The sequence below is a fragment of the Dermacentor albipictus genome, chromosome 1, assembly GCF_038994185.2.
Source record: "Dermacentor albipictus isolate Rhodes 1998 colony chromosome 1, USDA_Dalb.pri_finalv2, whole genome shotgun sequence".
In the NCBI taxonomy this organism is placed as follows: Eukaryota; Metazoa; Arthropoda; class Arachnida; order Ixodida; family Ixodidae; genus Dermacentor; species Dermacentor albipictus.
In genome coordinates, this window is record NC_091821.1 from 294,831,899 (window position 1) to 294,859,522 (window position 27,624).

At 45.5% G+C, this 27,624-nt stretch overlaps 1 protein-coding gene across 8 annotated transcripts in view; it reads right to left on the reverse strand.

Annotated features, from left to right (window-relative positions):
- Positions 1-376: 376 nt before the first annotated feature.
- The window catches only part of LOC135921907 (mitogen-activated protein kinase kinase kinase 13-like), a 548,581-nt gene continuing 521,333 nt past the window's right edge, over positions 377-27,624 (reverse strand). For all 8 annotated transcript variants that reach the window (XM_065456319.2, XM_070531441.1, XM_065456318.1 and 5 more), the window contains one exon: positions 377-2,902. In XM_065456319.2, the coding sequence (XP_065312391.1) occupies positions 2,807-2,902 (96 nt within the window). In that variant the 3' untranslated portion in view covers positions 377-2,806. The remainder of the gene's footprint in view (positions 2,903-27,624) is intronic.

Genomic DNA, 27,624 nt, shown 5'->3' on the forward strand with positions numbered 1-27,624 from the left:
TTATTAATTGAATTAAAGAAATGATAAATTAATGGAACTGAAAGTGGATGAAAAAACAACTTGCCGCAGGTGGGGAATGATCCCACAACCTTTGCATTTCATGTACTATGCTCTACCAATTGAGCTACCGCAGCGCCATTTCCCCATCCGCTTTCTTGGGTATATATGTTTCCTAGTAGAGCCCTAGGAGTGTTAGCCAGCGCCACACTTCACAGCCTTGACGGCGGATGTGGAACATCCTTTTTTGTTCCAGATGCTACGTGTGCATGATCTTTTTGGGTGAAGGCAACTGGTTAATAAACCCACACATGCCACCTGAAGGCATCAATACTGCCAGATTTGAGGCCTCGCTATGTAATGAACAAGAAGAAAGGAAACCGAGGGCCAGATTTTTATTAGTCATATCATAAGAAGCCAACAAACAAAAACACCAAGGACACGTTATGGCATGTTATGGAATTGGCATGTTAAAATTCAGGAATTGTTAGTGGAACAACAGCGTACTTTTACCACAAGTTTGATGGCATACATCTCAAAATTGGTGTCATCCTCATAACTGGTTCCAAGTGGATGTGCCTTGAAATCTGACCGGCTACAATGCTTAAATTGCAAAATGCGCCATAAGGTAAATTAGTTGATTATGCATTTCGATTTATTGTGCAAATAATGTGTGCCTCTTTGAGCAATCCAGTTCAAGGATTAGAATTGTGCTATTCCCACAGGCAGCTTGAAAATTTTTGTGTCAGTCTAAAAAAAAATTGTGCAAAAGTTTATATTGGTCAGAGCAGACGCTGTATGAATTATTGGGTCAGGGAACACATGAACAACATTTGGATTAAAACGCAATCTCATTTAGCAGCTCACTGTAATGTGTGTGGTTGTGAGGTCCTTTTTTTTTTATTGATGTTAGCACAAGTAGGCAGGAAGCCACAAGGCCTGTCACATTGCAGACATTAATGTGTGCATTAGTCAGCCATCAGTGACACTCTTGGACAAAGAGGTACAATATCTGTCAGGGAATTGACTGTAATTCTGTGTTCACGTATGCTCTGGCGAATCTAGTACTATGTGACTGCTAGATTAATAGTGTTGTAGCCTTTGTTATCTGCTGGGTGTTATTCTGACATGTATGGCATCACATGATTTCCATAATGAACTTCAGCTGTGAGCGAGTCCTCGTCCTGGCTTCTAACTTGTCCCTTCTTGCTCTCTCTACTTTCATTATGAAATTGAATATTTAATACTGTGGTTTTACGCGCCAAAACCACAATCTGATTATAAGGCCAATAAAACCTTAGTTGAAAGTCAGCACTTGTCCAGTCACGACCTGTTCTTACTGCGCTAAGTATTCTGCATGATGATTATAAGGTAGCAAGGGACTCTGGATTCATTTTGACCACCTGAGGTTGTTTAGTGTAAATACTGGGGGGTTTTCGCCCCCGTCGAAATGCGGCCCAGATGGAAAGCTCAGCAGCACAATGCCATTGCCGATAAGCTACCACATTCATTATGAATAGAAACCAAATCGCCAAACTTGCTGTATTATACCACAGTCAGGAAGGCAAATTTAGTGACACCTGGAGTGAGTGTAGTGAGTGTCACTTTGATGGTGCACTGCTAGATGTGGAATGAAAGTGCCATTTGGAATTGATGCCAGTGTCAATATGTAAATGAGCCAGCACATCATATATTGTTATTTTAGTAAATATTTGAAAACTGGCAAACAACTATCCATTATCACGAGGCAAGACCAAAAGCGACTGCATTCAACGCCTCAGCGATGCGCTTCGCGTTTTGGAAGTCCCGACAGTGGCACCGATGCCTGAAAATGATTCAGATTTTGTTGACAGATGAAGAATGGCTGTTTCCTTAAGCAGAGGGTTCTTAGAACATATTGAAACGCAAAGGAAACTGGTATTAGAAACAGTAGTGACTGTCAGCTGAGCATTATTTTACTTATATTTGATACAGTGCCATCGAGGCTACTTGGATTAATGCACTTATAGACAAGTGCCACTAAATGTTTGACAGCCACTGAATAGCAAAGTGCACTCACTCAAAGTAGCACTACATGTGACAGGACTGTTGCTTTGCCATGTGATCTCTAACATTGGCTCAGCTCACCCACAGCATAAGGGCAGAGTCTTATCGCACTTGGACTGTGTACAGAACATTGTGGCTATGAAGAAAACTTGCCTGGAGTGCCCATAATTGCAATAAAAACACTGTATATAAAAAGTCGAGGTGTGGCTATTACACAGATAAAATTGTCATCCTTTTTTTGGTAACGATTTTATCACAAAATTTAACTCGTTTGTTTTCACAAAATGAAACAATGTAGATGTGTATAGGGTCAGATAAGTAACATGAGCAACTTCAAGGACGACTTTCCAGCCTCTCGACATGGATAAGCAGGGTCTGTTGCTTGCATCACATGGTGCTTTTCATGTCCTCACATTAGTCGTGGCATGTTAAAACTCAGGAATTGTAAGTGGAACAACAGCATTCTTGGCAAGTTTTATGCACATAGTCTAGTGTGCAGCCATTAGAAGAGTCTATATAGAACTGTTATCTGGAAATCACGGTGCCATCACATGATGGAGGGTACAGATGCAGGCTGGCCCCAGTCTCTCATGCAGTAACAAAAGAGCAGTAAAACATAATAAATAAGTAAAATCGTGTTACATCAATGGGTGCCATTGGGTAGCAGCTGTGGCTGGTCCCAGAGCCCTTTGTTCACTTGGAATGTCTCATGAGCATTGGAAAATAAAGCAAAGTCAACTGGACCACACTGTACACAGGATGTCTACCAGACGGTGGTCTCGGTGCGACCCGTCTCGCTGTTCACACGTGACGTCTGGCTGGCCGAGCTGTACGTGTCACTGATGGTTGGCAATGGGTTCTGCACAGACAGGCACAGGCAAGCAATTACAGGAGAGGACAACCACCTTCATTCGCCAGTAAGAAAACAAATGCTGACAAGCACTTGCAGGTACACTTCACTTGAGCCCAAAGGTATCTCAAGATACAACATGGGCGTTTGCCAGCATGAACAGAATTATGGGCTTATTACTGGGTGCAAGAGCGCAGACAGAAAAAGCCACAATGGAAGAATGCACAAAGAGCCTGAGAATGAGCATGTTTATAAAGCAATATAACCATTTTCTTATATCACAAGGTGTCTTGCATCTACTTTATGACATTGCACATGTCACAGAGGACAGCTTCGATGAAGGCTCATAAAGATCTCGCAATAGTATTTACAGTACTTAATAGAAAAAAAAACGATTCCACAACATGAGAATGCACGGTTGAACAGTAGAAGCAAAAACAAATGCTGCGCCAATCAGCACAGCTGGCATAACATGTACTAGCTAACGTTCAAGCTATGAGTGCCTAAAACTGAAACTGGAAGTTTTATTCAGTTGTCCAGACTAGGCACTTGTTGTACTACAGTCAATTCGGCCACTGAGCTCTATGGGAGTGCCTGCTCTTGATGAATTTGTTTCTCTATGCATTAAGTTTATGCTTTCCACTATATTGAAGGCAATGTTTTTCTGAGCAAGTTACTCCATTTTGCGGTATCAGGTATGTGTGTTTTTAGCCTTTTTCGTGGGCCAATCCCAAAGCAGTGCAGTCTAAAAATGTGATCCATTCCCAAGGCTGTGTGCAGTCTATATGTAGGCCAATCCTGAAGGTAGTGCAGCCTAAAAATTAGGCCCGTTCCCCTGGGTGTGTGCAGTCTCAACATGTGCGCCGATTTCGAAGGAAGTGCAGTATGCAGTATTAAAAAAATTCAGCAGAACTCGGTTCACGGTGACTGTCGATGGTAACGAATTTAGCACTGAATCAATATAGCAACACAACGTATTGCCACCATCGAAACAAGTTATGTATGAGAAATGTACTGCAGCAGGACTTCTCTTTTGCACTTCGATGATGATTTATTGGCATCCCCTTTGAAATGGGGCAGTGACAAATAGTCACCTCGCCTGCTTGAGTTAATAAGGTACCATATTTACTTGATTCTAATGCACCCTCGATTGTAACGCATACTCGTTTTCTGTGACCAACAAAAAGGAAAAAAAAACGTCCTCGATTGTAATGCGCACCCGTTTGGCGTGACCTAAAAAAGATAAGTCCTTCGCAGTACCGTGTACCTCATTCTTTCATACAGAAATACAACTTTCTCTCATTTAGAAAAACAAAGATTTACCCCCAATACACTAAAATTGCGATAAATAAAAAAGTCGCAGTTTCGCACAAAAGGTGAAGCATCGACTGTGATAGCAAATTAGTAGACAGCTACACGAAAAGTAAGGATAGTAGTTTTATTGGCTGTATAAACATTTAAACATTCGCTTACTAACTTAAGTAACAAGCGTGGTGTCATGCATGCACAAGCAAATATGAACATGTTTCACTCAATGACTGCGGAAACTCTTAATCAAAATGCTTGAGTGAGGAAGTGCGATAGCAGGTGCGAGCGAATTGACTTTTGTGCAGCCTCTACCTTCAACGCGAACTATGCGATGAGAACACAACACACTGCGTAGAACACAGCTTCATGTGTATGTACACTCTGTCTCCATCGCAGATTCCTTTAAGGATAGGGGGCGCGCGGGCGCGGTGTACGCAGTGGCCGCCAGAGTAGAACACCTCTTTTGTTTGCGCCAGTTCTGCACACAAGTTTCGGGAACCACGAACACCCATTATACGGTCCGATTTCCATCCATCTCCGCACACGTGATCACTTCCCTTTTAATTGTGGCATCGTGATAAACTGGGCGTGTCTTCGCAGTCGGCACTTCCATGCTGATAGAGCAAACAGAGAAAAGAGGAACACAGACAGTGAACTAGCCTAAGCACACATACTACAGCACATGGAGGAAGCTATGGCAGCTAGGCTGAAAGCGCATACGAGGCAGCTATATTAAAATGCCGATGGCGCTATGGTAATGCAGATTCAGGGTCATACTAGATTCTAATGTGCACTCAATTTTTTAACCCATTTTATCGGAAAAAGAAAGTGCGCGTTAGATTCGAGTAAATACGGTAGATTCTACATCCATGATAGAGTGTACAACTGCAACTGAACAAGGATGCAGAAAGAAACAGATACACACAAGACATTGCTTCACTTTCAACTATGGATTTCATTTTTGCACGCATCGGTAAATATATACCGTCCCAGTGGAAACAAAACGTGGCAGCAAAAAAGAACATTCAGTGGTGCATGTTGATGAACCGTACACGTGTGCAAGGCATGGTGGAAACATATACAGTAAAAGCTCGTTAATTCGAACCCCAAGGGGTAGCCGCTACAGTTCGAATTAACGAAAGTTCGAACCAACGAAAGTGAAGGAGAGCAACAGTACACTGCGATTTGGAAGCAGTAGGGCAGGTCAGAAATTTGGCGTGTCAGAAAGTGATGGCGTGGGCCGCGGGCACACGCCATCTTGAAGTCGAAGCTCTGGGTCCGACTGTGCCACACTACCGATGTCCACCGAAACGAACGTTAGCCGAGGCTTAACACCATCACAATGAATCGCGATGGCCGATACCTCCTAAGCTGAAAACAGACGTGCACAACCGATAAAGACTGCCGAGTCAAAGACGCTGAACATGTGAAGGTGGCGAAGGCCCTGATTCGTTGGTTCTTGATTGCAAGCGCAGCTGCGACGTACTTGATTTGATGTGTTACGATGGCGCTTGCCGTGCCATCTCCGCACAACATTAGCAGCTGTACAAGATTTGCAAAGCCTCCGAGATTCGCAACGGGCATGAAGTCTCGGAGGTTACGTAGAATGGAGAGGCGGCAGCCGCCGCTGCCTTCTGGCTGGCCCCGCGTCGGTTAGATTTTTTTTTCAATTTTGCCTTCTCTCGCCGTTCTCTCCGTTTCAGGGGGAATACAGCCTTGTGTGTAGGCAGTAGGCGCGTTTCTCTGTCCGTGTGCCAGGCGAGCGTAGTTCGAATTATCCGTGAGAGAACCTTCTCGCATTCGAATTAACGGACTTTTTTATACATACACTTCTGTGGAGCTTGGCCGGACCAAATCGTACAGTTCGAATTATCCATAAATTCGAATTATTGAAGTTCGAATTAACGAGCTTTCACTGTACTGCAATGGTTACAAAGATGAACTGAGGAATTGTATCTCCTTTTCAGATAGCGACACTGATGGCTTGCTCATGCACCTTTCTTCTAATTTTGCAATTTCATAGGCCTTCACAATCTCCCTTGTGATCCTGCTATGACCCCTACACAGAATAGAAGTGTTTCAGACATGGGTTTGCAGGAACAATCTTGGCAATATATACCCAAATGACCCGAGATTACCCTAGTGGCATTATATCGATGCTCTTTTAATCTCTCATTGATGCATCTGCCAGTTTGACCAACATGTGTTCTTCCGCACGAAAGTGGTATGGCATAGACAACATTACGAGTGCAGGTTACAAATTGTTTGCGATCTTGAGTAGAACATGCGTGTCTTTTGTTATTCTCTGTAATAACCTATTAGCATAGCTTCTGAAGACACTCAGGGGCAGACAAAACCACGTCCACCCCCGATTTTGTTGGTTTCCACTTGTTGTTGTTGTTGAGTTTTGACCACAACCATTATAAAGCCTGCAAATAATAAAGACAAGGCAAGTTTGGTTGTAGCTTTTCCTTTTTTCATGGAAGTGTGGAAAGTGATGAAAGGAATAAAATGGGGCATCTGCTTAAAAATCTTTGGTGCGTGCAGACCGCTTGGAACGAGAACGAGAAGTCTCAACGAGACGTCTCAATGGAATGAGAAGTCTCAAAGTGAGTACCTGAAGCCGAGTCGGAAAGGTGTGTATCAGAGGGAGTGGATGTGCTAATGCGGTCCCATCCCCTTAGCGAAAGGTTCTCCTTGAATAAGACTGTTAAGTTCATGAAAGACAATACGCTCACATTTATCCCTGTGAATAAGGAGGGTGGTTTCATGGTGATCATGAACAGGATGATGTATAATTCAAAGGCTCATCAAACCATTTCGTCAACTTTCAGGGTCCCAGCGACATAACACTTAAGAAAGTACAAAATGAAGCAAAGAAGCTATGCAAAAGCTTCAAACTAGATGGTTTATACCGGTCTATCGAAAAAAGCACAAAGGGGGACCTTGAATTGTTTTTCTCAGCAAAAACGCACAAGCTGGTATGTCCCCTCTGGGTGATGGTAACCCCGCAGCAGCGCAATGCTCGTGCCATCTCTCGCACTGCGTTTGTACCACTCCGACCGCCGCGGGCGCCAGGCCACGCGGCGAAGCCGCACTGCAGGAGCTATGCGGGAAAACAAGATATTAGGGGACGCGTGAGAGTTGCGCATCCCCACAAAAGATGGCATTTGCAATGGCTCATGTATTGCTCCGTGCTTAAGTGACTTATATCTAGCTAACCATGACCAGGTTCTTGATAAACGCCTGAAAAATAACACTGATGTCGTGAAAGTGTTCAGATTTCTTGACAATTTTCTAATCATTTTGATTAACGAATCATACAATTTTGACTCGCTGGTTTCAAAAACCGTAACCTCGTTCACTGAAGTGTTGCCCCTTTGTCGTTGACACATGAAGTCCCCATAGGTAATTTCATGAGGTTTATCTTTGTAACCATTACAGCAGTATATGTTTTCACCATGCCTTAGGATTGTACTTTTCCTCGGTTTATCTTTGTAACCATTGCAGTATATGATTTCACCATGACTTGGGATTGTACTTTTCCCCACAAAAGGCCTGCTGGAGTTATCAGCCGAGAGGCAATAAGGCAGTCCTACCATTTCATTCCACTCATTCAAAACTCGTAAAACGCACAGTAGTAATATCGTGTTTCAATAATTCCCTAAGTCATGTGACCACAAAGTGGAAGCCAGTTTCAGAGATCAGGCCAAGCGCCTGGCAGATTCTGGTTACCCAGTGCATATGCTCACCTCTGTTGTGGAGGGCTTAAGCAGGAAGTGTAAAAACGCATCGAATGGAAGCAGTGCCACTGCTAGAGCAAAGAAGGTTGCTGTGGTACCACACATTCATTGCATTTCACATAATCTCGGAAGAATAGCGGCAAAATCGGGGTGGACGTGGTTTTGTCTGCCCCTGAGCGTCTATAAGAAGCTGTGCAAACAGGTTAATACAGAGAATAACAAAAGGCACGCATGGGCTACTCAACATCGCAAACAATTTGTAAGCTGCACTCATACCACTTTTGTGTGGAAGAACGCATGTTGGTCAAACTGGCAGATGCATCAATGAGAGATTAAAAGAGCATTGATATAACGTCACTAGGGTAATCTCGGGTCATTTGGGTATTCAATGCCGAGATTGTTCCTGCAACCCATGTTTGAAAGTACTTCCATTCTGTATAGGGCTCATAGCAGGATGACAAGGGAGATTGTGGAGGCCTACGAAATTGCAAAATTAGAGGAAAGGTGCATGAGCAAGCCATCAGTGTTGCCATCTGAAAAGGAGATATGATTCCTCGGTTTATCTTTGTAACCTCGGTTTATCTTTGTCGCCGGCGTGTCCATCGTGAGTTGGATGACTTTAGAAGCACACTAAAGTCATCCAACTCACGATGGACACGCCGGCCGTAGACTCTCACCTCCTACATCTTTGGGATGCCAGAAGAGGACTACTGAGGTGGTGGAAAAAGATGAAACTTAACCGCAAGCTGCAGAGACGAATCGCTCACATAACAAAGCAAGCGGAAGAATACGGAGATCAACTCAACAGGCAGAATTGGCATAAACTGTGCGACCAACTTCAAAGCACACTAAGCACGAAGAAGACCTGGCATATACTGCGAGCCCTTCTAGCTACCACCAGAACCAAGATCCAGCAAAGACATGACCTCAAGAAAATCATTAACTCCCATCCAGGAACAGACAAACAAATCCTGGAAGAAATCAAGCGTAAACTTGTCGGAGACAATGCCCCCAAGGTTACCAATCCCCGACCGTACAAAGGCGAACCAAATCTCACCCTCGACAGCCCTTTCACGCTTCCTGAACTCCATGCCACCCTTGCCAAATTGACCCGTAACACATCGCCAGGAAATGACAAGGTGACCAACAAGATCCTACGAAGCCTCCCAGACAAGGCCCTAATTGGACTTCTCGGCTACATGAATAACTGCTGGGAAAAAGGTGTGCTCCCAGCAGAATGGAAGCACGCAAATGTAATTATGATCCCAAAACACAACAAGCCACTACAAATCAGCAACCTAAGGCCCATCTCTCTTACTTCCTGCGCTGGAAAGCTGCTCGAACACATGGTTCACGATCGCCTCACCACATACCTCGAAGACTCAGGACTCATGCCCGACACAATGTTTGGCTTCCGACAGCTCCTCTCAGCACAAGATATACTACTACAGCTCAAGGAAGACCTCTTGGACCACCTAGAACGCCACAAAAAGTTCTCTATTTTGACAATAGACGTAAAAGGAGCCTTCGATAATGTGAAGCATGAAGCAATCCTCCAAAATCTCCAAGATACAAACTGCGGAATCCGGACCTACCAATACGTACATGACTTTCTCAAAGATCGCACGGCTACGGTGGGTATAGGCAACATCCGAAGCGACAAGTTCGAAATGCCCAACAAAGGAACTCCACAAGGGTCAGTCATTTCACCTTTGCTGTTCAATCTCGCACTGATTAAGCTCCCACAACAACTCGATGGCATCGAAGATTTAAGCCATGCAATATATGCCGACGATATAACGTTATGGACAAAAGCGTCCACAACCAGCCAACAGCAAACTACCCTCCAAGAGGCAATCGATCAGATAGAACAGTACCTCTCAAAATGCGGTCTCCAGTGCGCCCCCGAAAAATCGGAGCTACTTATACTCAAGGCAAGGACCCGGGGAAGACCACCAGGCTACGTCGCTCCAGATCCCAACGTCAGACTCAATGGAATCGATATCCCTCAAGTTGGCTCCCTCCGCGTCCTTGGCCTCACAATACATAAAGACGGTTCTGGGGCAGCTACACTTCCGAAGCTTCAAAAGACCCTAACACAAGTAACCCATCTCATTCGGCGTATAACCACCCAAAGAAGAGGACTTAAAGAGCAAGAAACCGTCCAATTAATCCAAGCACTCCTTATAAGCCGGATCACATATGGCACCCCGTATCTACTCCTCAAAAAAGCTGAAATTGAAAAACTCAACATCATCATCAGAAAAGCAATCAAGAGCGCACTAGGACTCCCCAGTACGACCTCAACCACGACACTCCTCAAACTTGGCCTCCATAACACCTGGGAAGAAATGAGCGAAGCGCACAGAGCCAGCCAGCTGGAACGCCTTAAGCTGACTCAAACAGGCAGAGCAGTACTTCGCAAGCTCGCATACAGCGAAAACTTCATAGCAGACTCAGACGCGAAAGCCCGATTGCCGCCACTTCTTCGTGACTCTATCTCAGTCGCTCCAATACCTCGCAACATGCATGCAACATACCACAAAGACAGAAGACAAGCAAGAGTGAGAGCGCTGAGCAAGAAATACTCAAAGAACCCGAACACGAGATATACAGATGCGGCAAAATACCCAGGTAGAAGAGCATACGCAATTACCATGACCAACAATCAAGGGAAGGAGCTAATCGCTGCCACCATACCGGCCAGAAATCCTGAAACGGCGGAGGAAGTGGCCATCGTCCTCGGCATCGCCACATGTAAAGATACAGCAATCATCTTGAGCGACTCGCAAACGGCATGTAGAAACCTACGAAAAGGCCGAATTTCTGCCGCAGCAGTGAAGATTCTAAAAGAAATAACAAGACGCCAAGAACTACCCGACACCTACGTCGCATGGACCCCAGGCCACGAACACCTGGCAGGAAACGAAGCAGCACATGCTGCTGCCCGAGAGCATACCAGCCGGGATTTCCTGCCGCACGGTCTCCGGAAAGCGACGAGGGTGGAGGACATTCCCATCAATTACGCCGTAATATTGCAACATTACCGATTGGAAAGAAGACAATATCCTCCACCTGATCCAAAATTAAGCAAGGAAGAAGCCACCGCCCTCCACAGACTACAAACAAATACGTATGTACATGGAATTATCATGCACCGAATGCACCCCACCAAATTCTCATACCTATGCCGGTATTGTGACGTTCCAGACACGCTCCCACACATGGTGTTGGTGTGCCCGCACCGCGAGAAAAACAGTGATGATGATGCCTCAGAACCGCTACAAGCGATCGAAGAAACGTGGGAGGCGATGTTAAAGGCACAGAGCCTGGAAGATCAGCGAAGTCTGGTGGACCGGGCCCGGGCTGCAGCATTAGCCAACGGCTTTCTGGACTGAGAGAGCCGCCCACCTAGGGCGAAGAAAGGACACTTTCTCGCTGTTTCATACAATAAACATTCATTCCTCCTCCTCCTCCTCTGTGTATCTGTTTCTCTTTACGTCCTTCTTCAGTCGTGCTTATACACTCTATCATGGATTCTAACCAATTCGCCCGCCAACGTGTAACCATGTTCTACATGCTTTTCATTCTAGCATTTCTGTATACATCTTCTTAATATATTTTCTATTCCTCAAAAACTTCAGTCTCTACTTTGTACCGCTACCTGTCCTGTAACGGATTTGGTCGTATCAATCTCTTCCCTGCTTTTTTCCTACTAATACTCTTAACATCTCTTGCTTATCTCGACTGCTGACTGGTTGATGCTTCCCTCCTTGTTTAAATCCAAGTGCTTCTGGTAGGTGTACGGTAGCTATGGGTCTCACTGGCTGAATTTCTTTGCATTCCATTAGAATGTGCTGAGTGGAGCAAATATTGCGAATATTTGCACCAGTATGCTTTCTGGGAGGTTTCACTCGTGCTCTTCGAACAAAGGAACGACAACACAGTAGTGCAAACAATCACAATGGCATTTATTGCACCTTTCATACACTAATATCTACTAGCCAAATTGCTATCCCCGAACATTCCGATGGATGTTCGAGAAATCGAGGAAGTCCAACTCACCTCGACCAGATAGCGAGCGAATATGTTCGCCCCATGCTGGACGCCAACGCCTGGTCGTTCATGCGTATGGTCATGAGAATGGTGGCACGTTCGAACAATCATGTTCGTCCATTCCAGTGTAGGCCTCACAAGACGGTGTCGCAAAAGCATGAATTGGCACACGCGCAGGACGTCCGCGCCGCTTGCCGACCCTAAGTCAAAGAGCAAGATCCTACTCCCTGTCGTGCTTGACTAACCTAGCCGTTATGTGGCGCTAACAGCGCAACACTCATGCCATCTCTCGTAATGCACTGTAACCAGACTCCGCCGACACTAAGCTACATGGAGAAGCTGGATCACAGGAGACGCGAGACATGAGGGGAAAACAGCATATTAGGGGACACGTGACAGTAGCGCATCCCCACAGTTTTTGCCCTCAGGCAACCTGCTCGAGCCTCAAATAGCAAGGCACTGCCCTTAGTGTTATCGTACAGTGTAGGCCTCGCAAGACGGTGTCGCAGAAGCATGGACTGGCACACGCGCAGGACGTCCGCGCCGCTTGCCGACCCCAAGTCAAAGAGCAAGATCCTACTCCCTGTCGTGCTTGACTAACCTAGCCGTTATGTGGCGCTAACAGCGCAACACTCATGCCATCTCTCGTAATGCACTGTAACCAGAATGCGCCGACACTAAGCTACATGGAGAAGCTGGATCACAGGAGACGCGAGACATGCGGGGAAAAAAGCATATTAGGGGACACGTGACAGTAGCGCATCCCCACAGTTTTTGCCCTCAGGCAACCTGCTTGAGCCTCAAATAGCAAGGCACTGCCCTTAGTGTTATCGTACAGATTTCGCCTTCCAATTTCGTTCTTCTCATTCTTAAAAATCTACAAGTTCCTTTTTTGTTTCAATTTTTTGCATACAATTCAATGCCTCTGTTTCTCTTTCTTTCTGATGACTCCTGGTTGTCTATGTGCACTTTCAATTACCCTGTACTTGGTTGGCAACTTTCTTGACCTCTTCCTCCCTTCTGTGTCCACACTTTTCATGTACAGATAAATACTTGTGCATTTTAGCCGCCCATTTATTTTGCTCCAAGTTCCCGAGTCTTTCTTCAAAACTAATTTTGCTCTGCGCTTCTCCGACTTCAATACAGGCCTAACCTATGTCACCCTGCACTGCCTCATTTGTGGTTTTACCACAGGCTCCCAAAGCCAACCGGCCAAATGACATTTGTGAATGTCAGCGCTGGCCCCATTACTCCTTGCCAGATCCCATGTACCCCATGCACCACTTCATATTTATTGTGGCCCCACAGTGCTGTGCTTCAATATTGCTGCATTCTGCTCGCCCTTTAATTTCAGATTATCTTGGTGAGTGCTTGAGTAAGTATTTCTTTCATTTATGTATACACTAAAATAATTATACTGCTAGACTATGGGTATGACTTGCTGTTGAGTTGACACCACGTAATTACTCGTCCCTTCATTAAAAATCATAATTTGTGATTTCTCTGTGCTAAACTTAAGGCCTAGATTCGTTGCTGTGTTGCCACACATATTCGCCAATATCTGTAAATCTCTTGCATTGTCCACTAGTAGCACTATTTTGTACGCATACATCAGTCCGGGGACCTTCTGTTGCACCGTTTGTCCATTACGCATGTAGGATAAATCAAACCCTAATTCACTGTTGTCCACTCATCTTCCAATGCCCTTAACATAAAGAGTGAACAACAATAGAGACAGCGGACATCCTAGCTTAAGTCCTAGGTGAATTTCCACCACATCATTACATTTTCTTTTTTCCTTCCCTAAGAACACTCGGCACCACCTAGCGGCGTCACCACAAAGCCTGCGTGCGACCTTTAAAATTCAGGGCGTGCTGGTGCGTGTGAACACTGACAAACGCATCCTGGGGCACCCGGGCTCCTCTCTCTGGAGATGCTGTGCCATCTAGTGGCACTGCCGAGAAGCCTGCACGCAACCTATGAGATGAGAAGCGTGGCGCGCCGGTGCCTGCAAATGCTGAGAATTCTTCCCTTGCTTGCCGCACACCCAGTGGCACATACTCAGTCCCCAAGTTAGTGAAAGGTTCATTGAAGAGCGGCACATACCCAGTGCATTTGTGGTGCAGCTTGCTAAACGTAAGGTTGATGTCCTTGAGTAACTCATCTGATATGGATTAGATTTCACCCTGCATCGGAGAAATCTAAAGTGTAATGAATGCCTGGGTGGAGGCAGCAGCATTGCCAACAGCATCACGTGCCGCAGAGGGCTGAGCTTAAGAGACTGTGGTTAGTGAATTGCTCTACCCATCACTGGTCTTTCGTCTAATAAACTTCCTTCATAATTGGTGGATGTGCTGGGTCCCCCTCAACTCTACCACCATGGAACTCCGCACTTGGACGCTACCTTCCACCATGCCAGATGCCGACCAGCAGACACTCCCGTCACCGCCCGTCCTCTGTGCTGGCATTATTCACCAACAGGATCCTACGATCTTCAGCGGGATGGATGACAATGACATTGAAGATTGGCTTGCATCCTATGAGTGGGTGAGCGCTCATAACAAATGGGACGACTTGGCCAAGCTAACCAATGTTGTTTTCTATCTCGCAGGTGTGGCCAATCTCCGGTTCAAAAACCATCAGGCGGATTTCTGAATGTGGTCAACATTCAAGACAGCATTCACAGAAGTATTTAACCATCCCGCTGTCCACAAACTTCGAGCCAAGCAGCATTAGTGCACATGTGTAGAGGACATAGGTGAAACATTCACCAGTTACATAGAAGATGTCGTCGATCTGTACAAATGCATCAATGCCAGCCACCATGTCTGAAGCAGAATGAATTAAGCACATCATAAGAGAAATTGATAATGATGCCTGATAATGATGCCCACTTGTCTTATATGCTACTATGTGTGATTGTCTCGACGTGGCGCTGTTGTTGTTGCAATGCGATGATGTCGAGGAAAACCCTGGGCCTCCAAAGGTGCAGAGGTTGGCTCAAGATGACTCTGCCTCGAATAGTCTTCGCGAATCCCAGTCTGCTCAGATGAGTACCGTGTTAGTAATGCTAAATGACAAAGAAGTCGACAGTCGAGCTTACTAAAGGTCAGTCCGAGTTAAATCAGATATGAAGGATGTGAAAACCAGCCAAAATGCAATTGAAGGCAAGCTAATCAATATTTTCTGCCGTCTTGAATCACTTGAAAATAAATCTGAAGCACTAGACACATTTTGCAATGATTTCGCCATAGTTCAAGAAAGTGCTGAACGGTTGAAAAAGCAGCAGGGCACCATAGTCTCTTGCTTAGATGACTTGGAAGACAGATCAAGGTGGAATAACTTCGTTTTTACGGCACACCCGATTCCCATGTGTCATGGCTGCAAACTGAACAGAAAACTCTAGATGCCCTGTCGTCAGCGATGGAAACTGCCTTGCCACCAAACTCAGTCGAACGGGCGCATTGAATCGGGACTTTTTCAAATACGAAGTGTCGTCCGGTTATAATGAAACTATCAAACCTCAAAATTAAGGAGAGCATGCTTTCGTCGCGCAGCCAGCTTAAAGGTAGTAACATTTCAGTATCTGAGGACTTCTCGCCTGCAACAAGGCTCGCTTTAAAAAAGCTTCTCAAATTTGGTAAAAACCAGCCTAATTCCCCCTAATTTAAAGTATGTTTTAACAAACTTTTAATTGACAAACAATGTTGCATGTATGATCCAACAAGTGACAGCGTTAAGTGAGTTAAAAGTGTTGTTCCAGATCATGCAAGCGTTGTATGATCCGATGTACGACTTTCGAAAAGTCAATGCACTTTTGGCATCAAATATGTTTATAACAGCATTAAACCCACAAAGTTCCGGAATTGAAAACCTAAAGCACGTAATAACCCCCATAACTCCATAGCTTTATAACCCCCCTCTCCAGCTACGCCCCTGCCGACAAACTAGATCCACTTTTGGCATTGTTCCTCGTTAAAGTTGAAAGTAGAGAAAGATTGCCGAGAGTAAGGAAGACAAGGGCCCTAAGAGGAAAAGAAAACAGGCACCCTCATCGCCAACTTTCTCCCTACTGCATGTAACTTCTCAAGTGAAGAAACATTGTGTGTTCTGCAGTTCAGCCAGTTACAGTACAGAAATCTGCAACAGTGAAATCAGCCTTGAGGAAAGGATGAAAAAATTTCAAAGAGACAATTACTATTTTTGCTACACCTTCTGTGGACATCGATTTAAAGGCTGTCATTGTTGAGTGGTGTGTGGAAAGTGGAAAGAAAGATACGTTACATCTATATGCGATCCAAGATGGCAACCAAAGAAGGCACAGGTCACAGTTTGCACACAACTAACCTGAACTCCATGCACAATCAAGTCTTGCTTAAAACTTACAGGCTATGGGCTATACGAATACAATGTTGGGACTACATTCGAGGCATAGTGGATGAAGATAGCCATCGCACCTTAATTCAGGAGGACATGTCTAGAAACCTGTGTCTAAAGGAAGTTGGGAATACTCATATTCATCTCCGTACATTTCGAAAGGCCACCTCAGTCCCACAGGAGCACTGTGTAGCACAGATATGCCTTGAAAGCATACAAGGTTTACAAGGATTACAAGGTTTACTTTGTACTGACCAGCCAACGTTAGATTATAAAAAATACTACAGCCGAAGCAGAAAAATACTAAAATTTTATGAAATATACCAAACATTGACTATGCAGCATGGTGTTTAATTGCTATATGTTCACAGACTTTATTCTGTAGGCATGCTGTGAAAACGATCTGTTCTTTATACAGTCACAGCAAGAATTATCTGTGCCACAGACAGAAATGTTTATGAAGTTTATACAATCATCACGTAATGACAGCCGAAATCTATGGTTCTATAAGTAGGCGTCGCTGATGACAGTAGGTGGAAATAATCGACGGGTCTGAAAACTCATGCTCTGGAATTCAGTCCACGACTGCATATGTGTTGTTTTGAAAGCAGTTCTGCTTTAAACTAGAAGCAATGAAATATTGTAAAATTACTGGTGTCAATAGGACAATCTTACACAAGCTCTAAACATCAGGCATTTCATGATAAAATTGTAGAAGTTGGCAGGTATGTTTACAGAAGCCATTGATATGCCTTAAATTTTTAAAGACATAATCCAGGCACTAGTTGAAAATGGATTTGTGAAATCTAATACAGTGGACAACTAATCGCAGACGAAGTCTTTCTACAAGGAATGCCTTCTGTACCTGGAATCTGACTCCTCACTGGGGCGTATCACCTGTGGAAATTCTTAACTGGAGAGATGCGACGCCAAACTAAAAACACCAACTTGGTTGCTCTGGGTTTGGTTTTTGGTTGGATGTTCCAGGGCACAATTAACATCCATACCTCACTACATGTCTCTGTGAAAGAGAGAGAGAGAGCAAGGACAGGAAAGGCAGGGAGGTCAACCAGTCGAGCACCCGATTTCCTACCCTACACTGGCAGTGAGGGAAAGGGGAATAGAAAAGAGGGAGAAGGAGCACTGAGTGCGTGTGGTAGGATGCACAGGGACACTATAAGTGGTCCCTTAAGCTGGTGCACTTCAAGTAGTATACTACTTCACGGATCGCTTTTCGTACCAGTGACGGGTGTGGCCACAGTCCGAGTATCTTTGGCTCGGAGAAGAGTCTCGAGTCCAGTCAGTTTAAAGTTGTCCGGAGAGAGAGGCACTGCACATCGTGGTGAGGGCAGCTACACAATAGGTTCTTGATAGATTCCTCGCACCAATAGGAGTCGCACATGGGGCTCTCAGCCATTCCTATATGATAGGAGTAAGCGTTCATGAATGCCACTCCCAGCCACAAGCGGCATAACAAAGCTGTTTCGCCGCAGGAAAGGCTAGATGGCAATTGTAGCCGTGGCATGGGGTCAAGCTTATGCAATTGGCAATTTAAGGCACTTGAACTCCAGAAATCATGTGACTTTTCGTGTGCGAGCAGGCGAAGTTCCCTGGCAGCATCTGACCTCACCAAAGGTATTGGATGCGTCTGGGTGTCTTCGTGGGCAGACGAGGTAGCCCTGTCAGCAAGGTCGTTGCCAACGATGCCACAGTGAGCAAGAATCCACAGAAAGATTATGTTGTGCCCTGTTTCCAGAGCACAGTGGTGTACTTCCCTAATGCAGACTTGATACTGTGAAGAGCTGCCTTAGAATCACAAAATACGACCAATTTCTCTGTTGGCTCTTCAGTGACGTACGTCATAGCGGCATGGAGAGCTGCAAGTTCTGCCGATGTACATGTCATGTGTGACAACTTAAATTTAACGCGAGTAGCTGACGGCCCTCAACCAGTTGTACAGATGATGTACCTGCCGCCAAATTTCACGACAGAGAATCCGACACATTTGGCACACGTAACCAATGGACTTTTGACACTCCCGAAGAGATCCGCCACATCTTGAGGAACGTGTCCATTCTGCAAGCAGAACGAAAGCATCCTTGCACAGCACACAGCAAACGCCATGTGATTGACCAGAACAGCAGGTTCAGGAGATGACACAGAGCACAAAAATCAGGGCCCACAATAGAAGAAAGATAATTCAGCACAATGTGCTGGCGGGCTAGTTGGTGTGAATCCTTAATTACTTCGTTTAGCACAAAACAGCGAACACAAGAAAGAGAACAGGACAAGGCGCTGCTCTCAGCTGACATCATTTTATTGCGTCACTATTGCTGTTCTAGTCAGTCACATAGCGTTTGCTGTGTGCTGTGCAAGGATACTTTCCTACTGCTTGAAGAATGGACACGTTCCTCAAGATGTGGTGGGTCTCTTTGGGAGCATCAAGCCTTCCATTGGTTACGTCTGGCGAATGTGTCAGATTCTCCGTTCTGAAATTTGGCGGGATACACGCCTTCTGTACGACTGGTTGAGAGCCGTCTGCTACTCGCGGGACACTTCTATTGTGGCTGAGAGAACGTTTCGTTTCTACAGACGTCTATCAACTCAGACTACAGAATTCTGGTGAACACAGCTGTTGCTATTGCTCCAGTCCACACCCCCGCACAGAAAGGAAAAAACAGAACCTGTCATCGCTGGTTTTCAGGTACTCGGTGACGTCGGGCTTCCTGACGAAGTTGCAGAATTGTTAAAGAATGGGCCGAAGTTTAGCACGATACCAAGAATTCCTGCACATGAGGTAATGGCCTTGAACAGGTGCATCGCAAAGAAAGCAGAACTAGAAGACCAAGAATGGTGCCTCCTGGATGGAGTGGATTGCCTTCATAGAAGCGTAACCAAGAATGCGCCACTTTCAACAGCTGTGATCAAGAGAGTAGTATCTTTCTTTAAAGACAATGAACTTTGGCTGTTACTGAGTGACAAGGAGGGTGGTTTCGTGATAGCTCCGGCTGCTGTCTTCAACAAAGAAGCCATTCAGACTGTCGACACGAATTTCATTCTGGCAAACAAGAAATCTCGAAAGGTAAAATGCTAAGCCGTTTCTTTGTTGGAAAATATAGGCCTCACCAAGATTGTGAAAGATGTCAAACAATGTAAGGTGCTTGCTCTAGAGGTTTTTTCATTGCAAAAACGCACAAAACAGTAGTGCCATTCCGTACAATAGTCAGTGAAAATAACTGTTGGCAGGTTTTGGTTGGCCACTTTTTGCAAAAACAGTTGAAGCATTTAACTGTTGATGGTCCTTATGGCATAAAGAATTCTATCAGTGTTGTTTCCTTTCTGGAAGACAACAATTCAGCAGCCGAAATTTTTTCTGTGGACGTTGAAGATCTTTATTACTCAATACCACACAATGAGCTATTTCGTAGTGTGATGATGTGCATCGAAGAAAGTGGCGAGGTAGATTTTCACAATGCAACCTGGTTGTCCTTGGAAAATTTCTTGTCCCTTCTCGAATTTTATCTAAGTGCAACTTTTACCTGGTTCGAAAATAAGCTATTTATTTTTAAAAAATGGCGTGTGTATTGGTTCACGTGTGGCGCCTGCTCTTTGTAATATTTTCTTATTGTTTGTCGACTACGCTCTTAAGAGTGCGTTAGACAATGACTTCGTTCAAATTTTTAGATATGTCGGCGATTTTCTTATTGTGATGAAACAGACTAACAACGAATGCTCCATTACGGTGGCTGATATTTTAACTCTGTTCACTGACAATGGCAAAGGTTTAACTTTCACACACGAGCCATCTAGGGACGGTAAACTCCAGTTTTTAGATTCGCAGCTTTCCTTGCAAACACATCACGCCTGTTGGATGTGCTCACAACATGCACGTAAGGAACTTTTAGTAAAGCAATGAAGGGGGCTAGTTGGTGAACGTTCATGGTTATATTGCACTCAGTTTTACACAGACGATATTAAGTGAAGGACGGGATGTGGACGGACATAGCGCAGACTACCAACTGTTTGATACTGTTAAAGAACGCGCTTATATAAAAGGAGATATGGCGCAGGGGGGGGGGGGGGTATATAAAAAGTTTGAAGAAACTAACATAACTACCTGTTTCAGATATGTTGACGATTATTTGGTGTGCATGAAAGAAATCCAAACCGATCCATTTAGCGTAGAAACTGTCATCAGCATGTTCAAGAAAGCGCATTAAGGTTTAGAGTTCATGTACGAGACTCCTACCAAAGGTCGATTGCAGTACCTTGACATAAACATTAGGCTCAGAGGCTCCCACATCTGCTGGTGCTACAAAACTAGAGGAGAAAAAGAAATCCTGAGGTATGACTCTTGCCATTCTAAAATCATAAAAAGAGGCATTGCCAAGGCTTGCATCAGTCAAGCAATTGAAAGATCATGCCACAATGCTGTGAGGGAGAGCAACGATTTGCAAGTAAGCCGCTTAAGAAACAGTGGGTACCCGAACAGCATGGTGGTGCAAATCTGTGAAAACTTGTTTCCCGAAATCAGAACCAACAGGAAAAGGCAGAAAACACAGGAAAATGAAAAATTGAATAAAACGCCTGGTGTTGCCTTACATCCATGGCTTGTCACATAAGATAAAAAAGATAGCCCAACGCCATGATGTTCAAGTTCTGTTCTCCGCCCCGCAAAAACTAAAAGGCATGTGCAAGAGTGTGAACGCAGGATCCAAAGAGGCCAATCCTAGTGTTACGGTCTGTCAGACTAAGCACGTGAAAAAGTACATGGAATGTGCTACTTCAGTTGTTTACCAAATCCCACTAGATTGCGGGAAAGTATACATCGGGCAAACTGGACGTTGTCTAAATGATAGGTTACGGGAGCACAAATACACGTGCCAGCTTCTGACAGCACCTAGCAACTTGGCTGCACATTGCAAACAATGCAAATGCTCTCCATTACTAGAAAGCACCACAGTCATTGGCACATCAAAAATAAAAACAGAGTGAGAAATGTAGGAGGCGCTTGCAATAGCTAAAGAAAAAGAGATGTGCGTAAGCACTCCGTCCATCGCGCTTATCCAAGCTGAGGTCGAGTTTGCCACGGCGAACGGGTGTAAGTGAATGATGTATGCCTGAGCCAAACTATGATCACATGTCGTCACCTTGTCATATCTTCTTATATCATGCCCCCCCCCCCCCCCCCCTGTGCCATATCTCCTTGTATATAAGCGCATTCTTTAACAGTATTAAACAGTTGGTAGTTTGCACTACGTCTGTCCATGTCCCGTCCTTCACTTAATATCTTCTGTGTAAAACTGAGCGCAATATAACCATGAAGGAACTTTTACTTCATGTGTCTGTGCACTCAAAGATTGTGAAACGGGCCATTGCTTTGATGTGTCTAGAATCTTCGTTAATGAAATCCTGTCATCACACTGCGAACCAGAGTTTCATTTCTCAGTTAAATAGGCTACAGGCTGCAGGTTACCGAAGTGTGGTGGTGACGTCAGTCTCTGAGGTATTGCTTCAGAAACTGAAAGGGAAGCGTCACAAAAGTAACTGTGTTACACAAAAGAAGAGGCCTGAAGTTGTGCCTTATTGCCATAGAGTGGCTCACAATCTAAAGAATGTCGCCACTAGATACCAAATCCCAGTAGTGTTTTCTGCTCCTCAGAATCTGTCTATGTTGTGCAGCCATATTTCAAAAACAAGTAAAAAGCCAGATTGTGAAAAGAACCACGCGAAGGTTGTAGATTGTAGTGTCGGTGTGGTATATAAGATTCCATTGTCATGTGCCAACGTGTGTGTAGAACAGTCAGGCCACTGTGTTAACGAGTGCCTTAGAGAACATGAGCGATCCATACCAACAGGCACAGGTTTCCATTTAGCTCAACATTGTAAAATATGCAAGTGCAAAGCTATGTTTCATGACACTACGATTTTGAAGAAGAGCCATGACACCGCAGCCCGAGAATTATCAGTAGCTTTTTTCATACAGTCACTGGGTTTGCAGTGCATTGGTGTGCCTTGTTTAACCTTGTACAGCACTGAATATGGTTTTTTGGCTTCTGTCAAATGAGTGCGCTCTGGCGATCAGATGTCATGGTGGTTCCTGCACATGGTGCTCACTGCGCGTGTTCTTCTGGATTCTGCTCTCTATAAAGGAGTGACGCAATAAAATGATGTAAGTTGAGAGTAGCGCTTTGTCCTGTCGTCTTGTGTCCGTTGTTTTGCTCTAAACAAAGTAATTCTGGCTGTAGCAGGTACCACAGGGCAAATGAAGGCTTCGCCGCCGGTGTATAAGATGACTGTATGCACTCTTGACTGTATGGTGAAAGCTTTCGTATACGTATATACGTGTGTGCATACGACTGAGCAGCTTATCCATTCTCCTCAACTCAGCCTTCAAAGGAGTGCAAGATGGAGGTGCCCCATGTCTAGTCGCCTTTCCAGTGAGAGAAGCGACCAGTTTTTCATCATTATCTTACCCCTCCACGTTCTAAGCACTGTCAAAGGCAGCCGAGATGGCTTATACCTAGCCGGCTTCACGGCTGACTGCGCATGTGCGATTCCGGAACTACAAGGTCAGAACCGTTTAGAAATCTTCTATATTGAGTTACCCATCGCGATCAGCTCGCGGACAAATCAAGAAAATTTTTAGCCATGTAGGGCCCTCGGGGCTGTCAGCGATAAAGTAGCCTCACTGTCTGTGGGATTACCTGACAGAGCTATGTCGAATGCTGGGTTGCCATAGTTGGAAGTTCAAATCCCGCTATAAGATGTTTCTTTTTTAATTTTCTTTTTCTTTCTTTTTTTTTAAACAATGGTGAGCTTGAAATTAACCTCCTCCAGTGCACAACATTTGCAGGCTTGGAGTGATGCCTGTCACCGGCAAAAGATGCTGAGAGCAAGTGGGGCTGTACTAATCCAGGTACAACCAAATTAGAAAGACCCACTAAGCTTCAGCAAGACACTCCCTCACCAGAACAGAAATTGGCCTCCCTGGTGCAGTATTCGGCCACCCCCTCCCACATGGCTCACTCAATTACCCAATGGCCCTCAGTCCCCAGCAGCTGCGGAGCACCTGACCAAGGCGGCGGTCAGACCTGTAACGCAGCCGAGGGTGCTAAGAATCTCTGGCTCCTGACAGGCTGCTAATTGAAACTGACCCTTGCAACGTTTAACACCCGAACCCTCTCGAGTGAGGCTAGCTTAGCAGGACTCTTTGAGGAATTATCAGACATTGTTTGGGATATCATCGGCCTTAGTGAGATTAGAAGAACTGGTGAGGCTTATACATTGCTGAATAACGGACATGTCCTCTGCTATAGAGGTCTCCTAGAGAAGAAGCAATACGGGGTAGAATGCATAATCCATAAGGACACAGCAGCCAACATTGACGAATTCTACAGCATTAATGAGAGCGTAGCTGTAGTCGTAATCAAACTTAATAAGAGGTATAGATTAAAGGTAGTACAAGCCTATGCTCCAACATCCAGTCACAATGATGATGAAGTAGATCAGTTTTATGATGTTGAATTAGCGATGAGAAAAGTGCGAACTCAGTATACTGTAGTAATGCATGACTTCAATGCAAAAATGGGGAAAACGCAGGCTGGTGAACAAGCAATTGGCAACTACGGCGCTGATTCTAGGAATGCTAGAGGAGAGATGCTGGTAGAATTCGCAGAAAGAAATAAGCTTCGAATAATGAACACCTTTTTCAGGAAGCGTAGAAACAGAAAGTGGACCTGGAAAAGCCCTAATGGTGAAACTAGAAATGAAATTGATTTCATACTTTCTGCTGATCCCAGCATAGTGCAGGATGCAGAAGTGATAGGTAGGGTAAAGTGCAGTGATCATAGGTTAGTGAAGGCTAGCATTCACCTCAATTTGAAGAGAGAAAGAGCAAAATTGGTCAAGAAGAAACAGGTCAACCTAGGGGCAGTAAGGGTAAAAGCAGGCAAATTCAGGCTGTTACTTGCAAACAAATATGTAGCCTTAGAACAGAGAGATGATGATGACATAGAGCTAATAAATTAAACTGTAACTAGGTTGGCTTCAGAGGCAGCAATTGAAGTGGGAGGCAAGGCACCAAGGTAACCAGTAGGCAAGCTCTCCCAAGTCACAGAGGACCTAATAAAGAAACGACAAAAAATTAAAGTGTCCAACTCAAGAAATCTGATAGAACTGAAATAACTGTCAAAACTGATCAACAAGGCGAAAATAAGTGATATTCGAAAAATATAGCGTGAGAAAGACTGAAGAAGCCATAAGAAATGGATGCAGGCTGAAATCAGTGAGAAAGAAAGTTGGCATAAGACAAACGCAGATATATGCACTAAAAGATAAGCAGGGTAATATCATCAGCAATCTCGAAGATATAGTAAAAGTAGCGGAAGAATGCTATACTGACATGTGCAGTACCCAGAGGAGTCAGGATACCTTAATTGGAAACAGTAATGAAGAGGATACAGAAACTCCTCCTATAACTAACGAGGTCAGAAGGGGCTTGCAAGACATGAAACGAGGAAGAGCAGCAGAAGAAGATGGAATAACAGTCGATTTAATCAAAGATGGAGGAGACATAATGCTTGGAAAACTGGCGACTCTTTATAGAAGTGTCTATCGACTGCAAGGGTCCCAGAAAACTGGAACAATGCAAACATTATACTAATCCACAAAAAGGGAAACCTTAAAAAATTTAAAAATTAGAGGCCCATTAGCTTATTCCCAGTATTATATAAAATATTCACCAAAATAATCTCGAATAGAATAAGGGCAATACTGGGCTTTAGTCAACCAAGGAAACAGGCTGGCTTCAGGAAGGGATACTCTACAATGGATCACATCCATGTCATTAATCAGGTAATCAGAAATCAGCAGAGTACAATAAACCTCTCTATATGGCTTTCATAAATTACGAAAAGGCGTCTGATTCAGTAGAGATACCAGCAGTCATAGAGGCATTACGTAATCAAAGAGTTGTGAAGAAGAAGATGCACCTCGCGGCACAGCCGCATCGCCAACGCGCGGCTAGTTTCGGCTCGCGCTGTTGATTGCTGGCGTCCGTTTGGACAGTGCTTCGGGCTGCCTCGCCGTTCCCGGTCGCTGTGCCTTCGCATTAGGCGCCGCCAATGAACCTTTTCTCAATTGGTGGAGGTGCTGGGACTCAAACTCCGTCGCTTGAAACCCTGGAGCTGAGATCAAGAATGTTACCGCCCGCCATGACCGACAGCTCATCCCAAACAGCACCGACGCCACAGTCTGTCACCTGCACCAGCGTTCCACGACAACGGGACCCCAAGATCCTCAGCGGTGCAGACGACGAAGACGTAGAAGACTGGTTTGCGTCACATGAACGGGTGAGCGCACACAAGTGGGATGATCCAGCCAAGTTAACCCACGTCATCTTTTATCTGGCTGGTGTTGCCCAACTGTGGTTTCACAACCACGAAAGTGACGTATCAGTCTTCAAGACAACCTTTACGGAAGCGTTCAGCCGACCCGCTGTTCGCAAGCTGCGTGCCGAACAACGCTTGCGCGCCCGAGCACAGCAGACAGCAGAAACGTTCACAATCTACATAGAAGACGTCGTGGACCTTTGTAAACGAGTCAACGCCGCAATGCCCGAAGCTGAGTGAATTCGCCATATACTGAAAGGCATCGATGATGGCACATTCCAGATGCTCCTAGCCAGAAATCCGCGCACTGTGTCTGAAGTTGTCAGCCTATGCCAAAGTTACGATGAGTTAAGGAAACAACGCGCTTCGACTCGGCGTCCTCAGGGAAGCGACGACATGTTGGCGAGCCTTGACAACATGTACGACCCATGCTCATTCCTTCAGCAGGGTCAAGGACTTCGTGCGTGAGGAAGTTGCCCGCCAACTTTCTTTAGTCCCCTTCACTCAGGAACCCACCTCCCGTATTCCAAACACGCTCCGCACCCTCATTTCCGAAGAGGTCGCCCAAGTTGTCCCTTCCGCACACCATCAGACGCCTGCAGCCGCGAATCTCAACTCTGCGCTGGCAGTGCAGCCTGTCGCCACGCCTATCACCTATGCGCAGCCAGTCCTGCCTGTGGCCATGCCTCTTACGTACGCGCAGGCAGTGCGCAGGCCTCCACAGGCGTCTTTCGCGACCCAGTCCCAACCGCTGCCACCGGAAGCCCATGCTGCATCTTGGACCGCACCGCGAGCTAATCCTTGGAGGACACCTGACAATCGACCTATCTGTTATTCTTGCTGCACTATCGGACACGTCGCCCGATATTGCCGCCGTCGCCCTCAAGCGTTCGGCGACACCTCGCGGCCCTTCCAGTACGGCAGCCAGCCATTTCGCCAATACGCTGCTCCTTCCCTCCAACCGTACGCTCGTGCTGACAGCCCAGAATTTCCTTTGCGTCGCTTGCCATCCCCTCGCTGATGCTCGCTCTCTCCAATGCGTCGGCGACCCGCACCACGTGAACAGGAAAACTGAACGTCGCAGTTCAAGAGGCAAGAACTGCGCCCCATTCGAACTGTCTAAGTCCTCGCGCCTCTCCTGCTAATGTGGTCAAAATTTGTGTAGAAGGTGTTCCTGCATTCGCTCTTGTGGATACCGGTGCAACCGTTTCTGTGATAGCCACCAAACCGTGCCGTTCGCTGCGCAAGGTGACCACGCCACTTTCTGGACTGTCGCTTCGTACGGCAAGCGCGCAGCACATCACTCCGCACGCAGCCTGTATTGTACGTGTGCTTATTCACGGCATTGTTTAAATCGTTGAGTGTATTGTTCTTCCCACCTGCTCGCATGACATCATCCTTGGATGGGACTTCTTATCCAGTCATAAAGCCGTGATCGACTGCGCACGCGCCGAAGTTGAATTTTCCCCTTGTGACGTACCCTTGGACGAAGATTGCGACTGCCCTTCTAAACTTAGCGTGCGCGAGGACACAGATATTCCACCAGGCTCCTTCGCCCTCGTACCCGTCTCTTGCAATGCCATCGCTGATGCAACGGTCCTCTTCACACCGTCCGACGTCTTCATGAGCCGTAAATCCCTCCCACTACCCTTCACGACGCTTGACATGGCTGGCGGCTGCAGCAATATATACTTTTACAATCCCCTCTGTGCGCCTATTACGTTGCTCGTGGGTGAATGCCTTGGCTTCGTGGAACGCCTCGACTATTCGTCTTTGGTTGACGTCCCCGGAGACTCTTTTTTTGTCGACTCCGGCCAACCGTCTTTGATGTCCGCGCTTGAGGAAACGTCCAGGG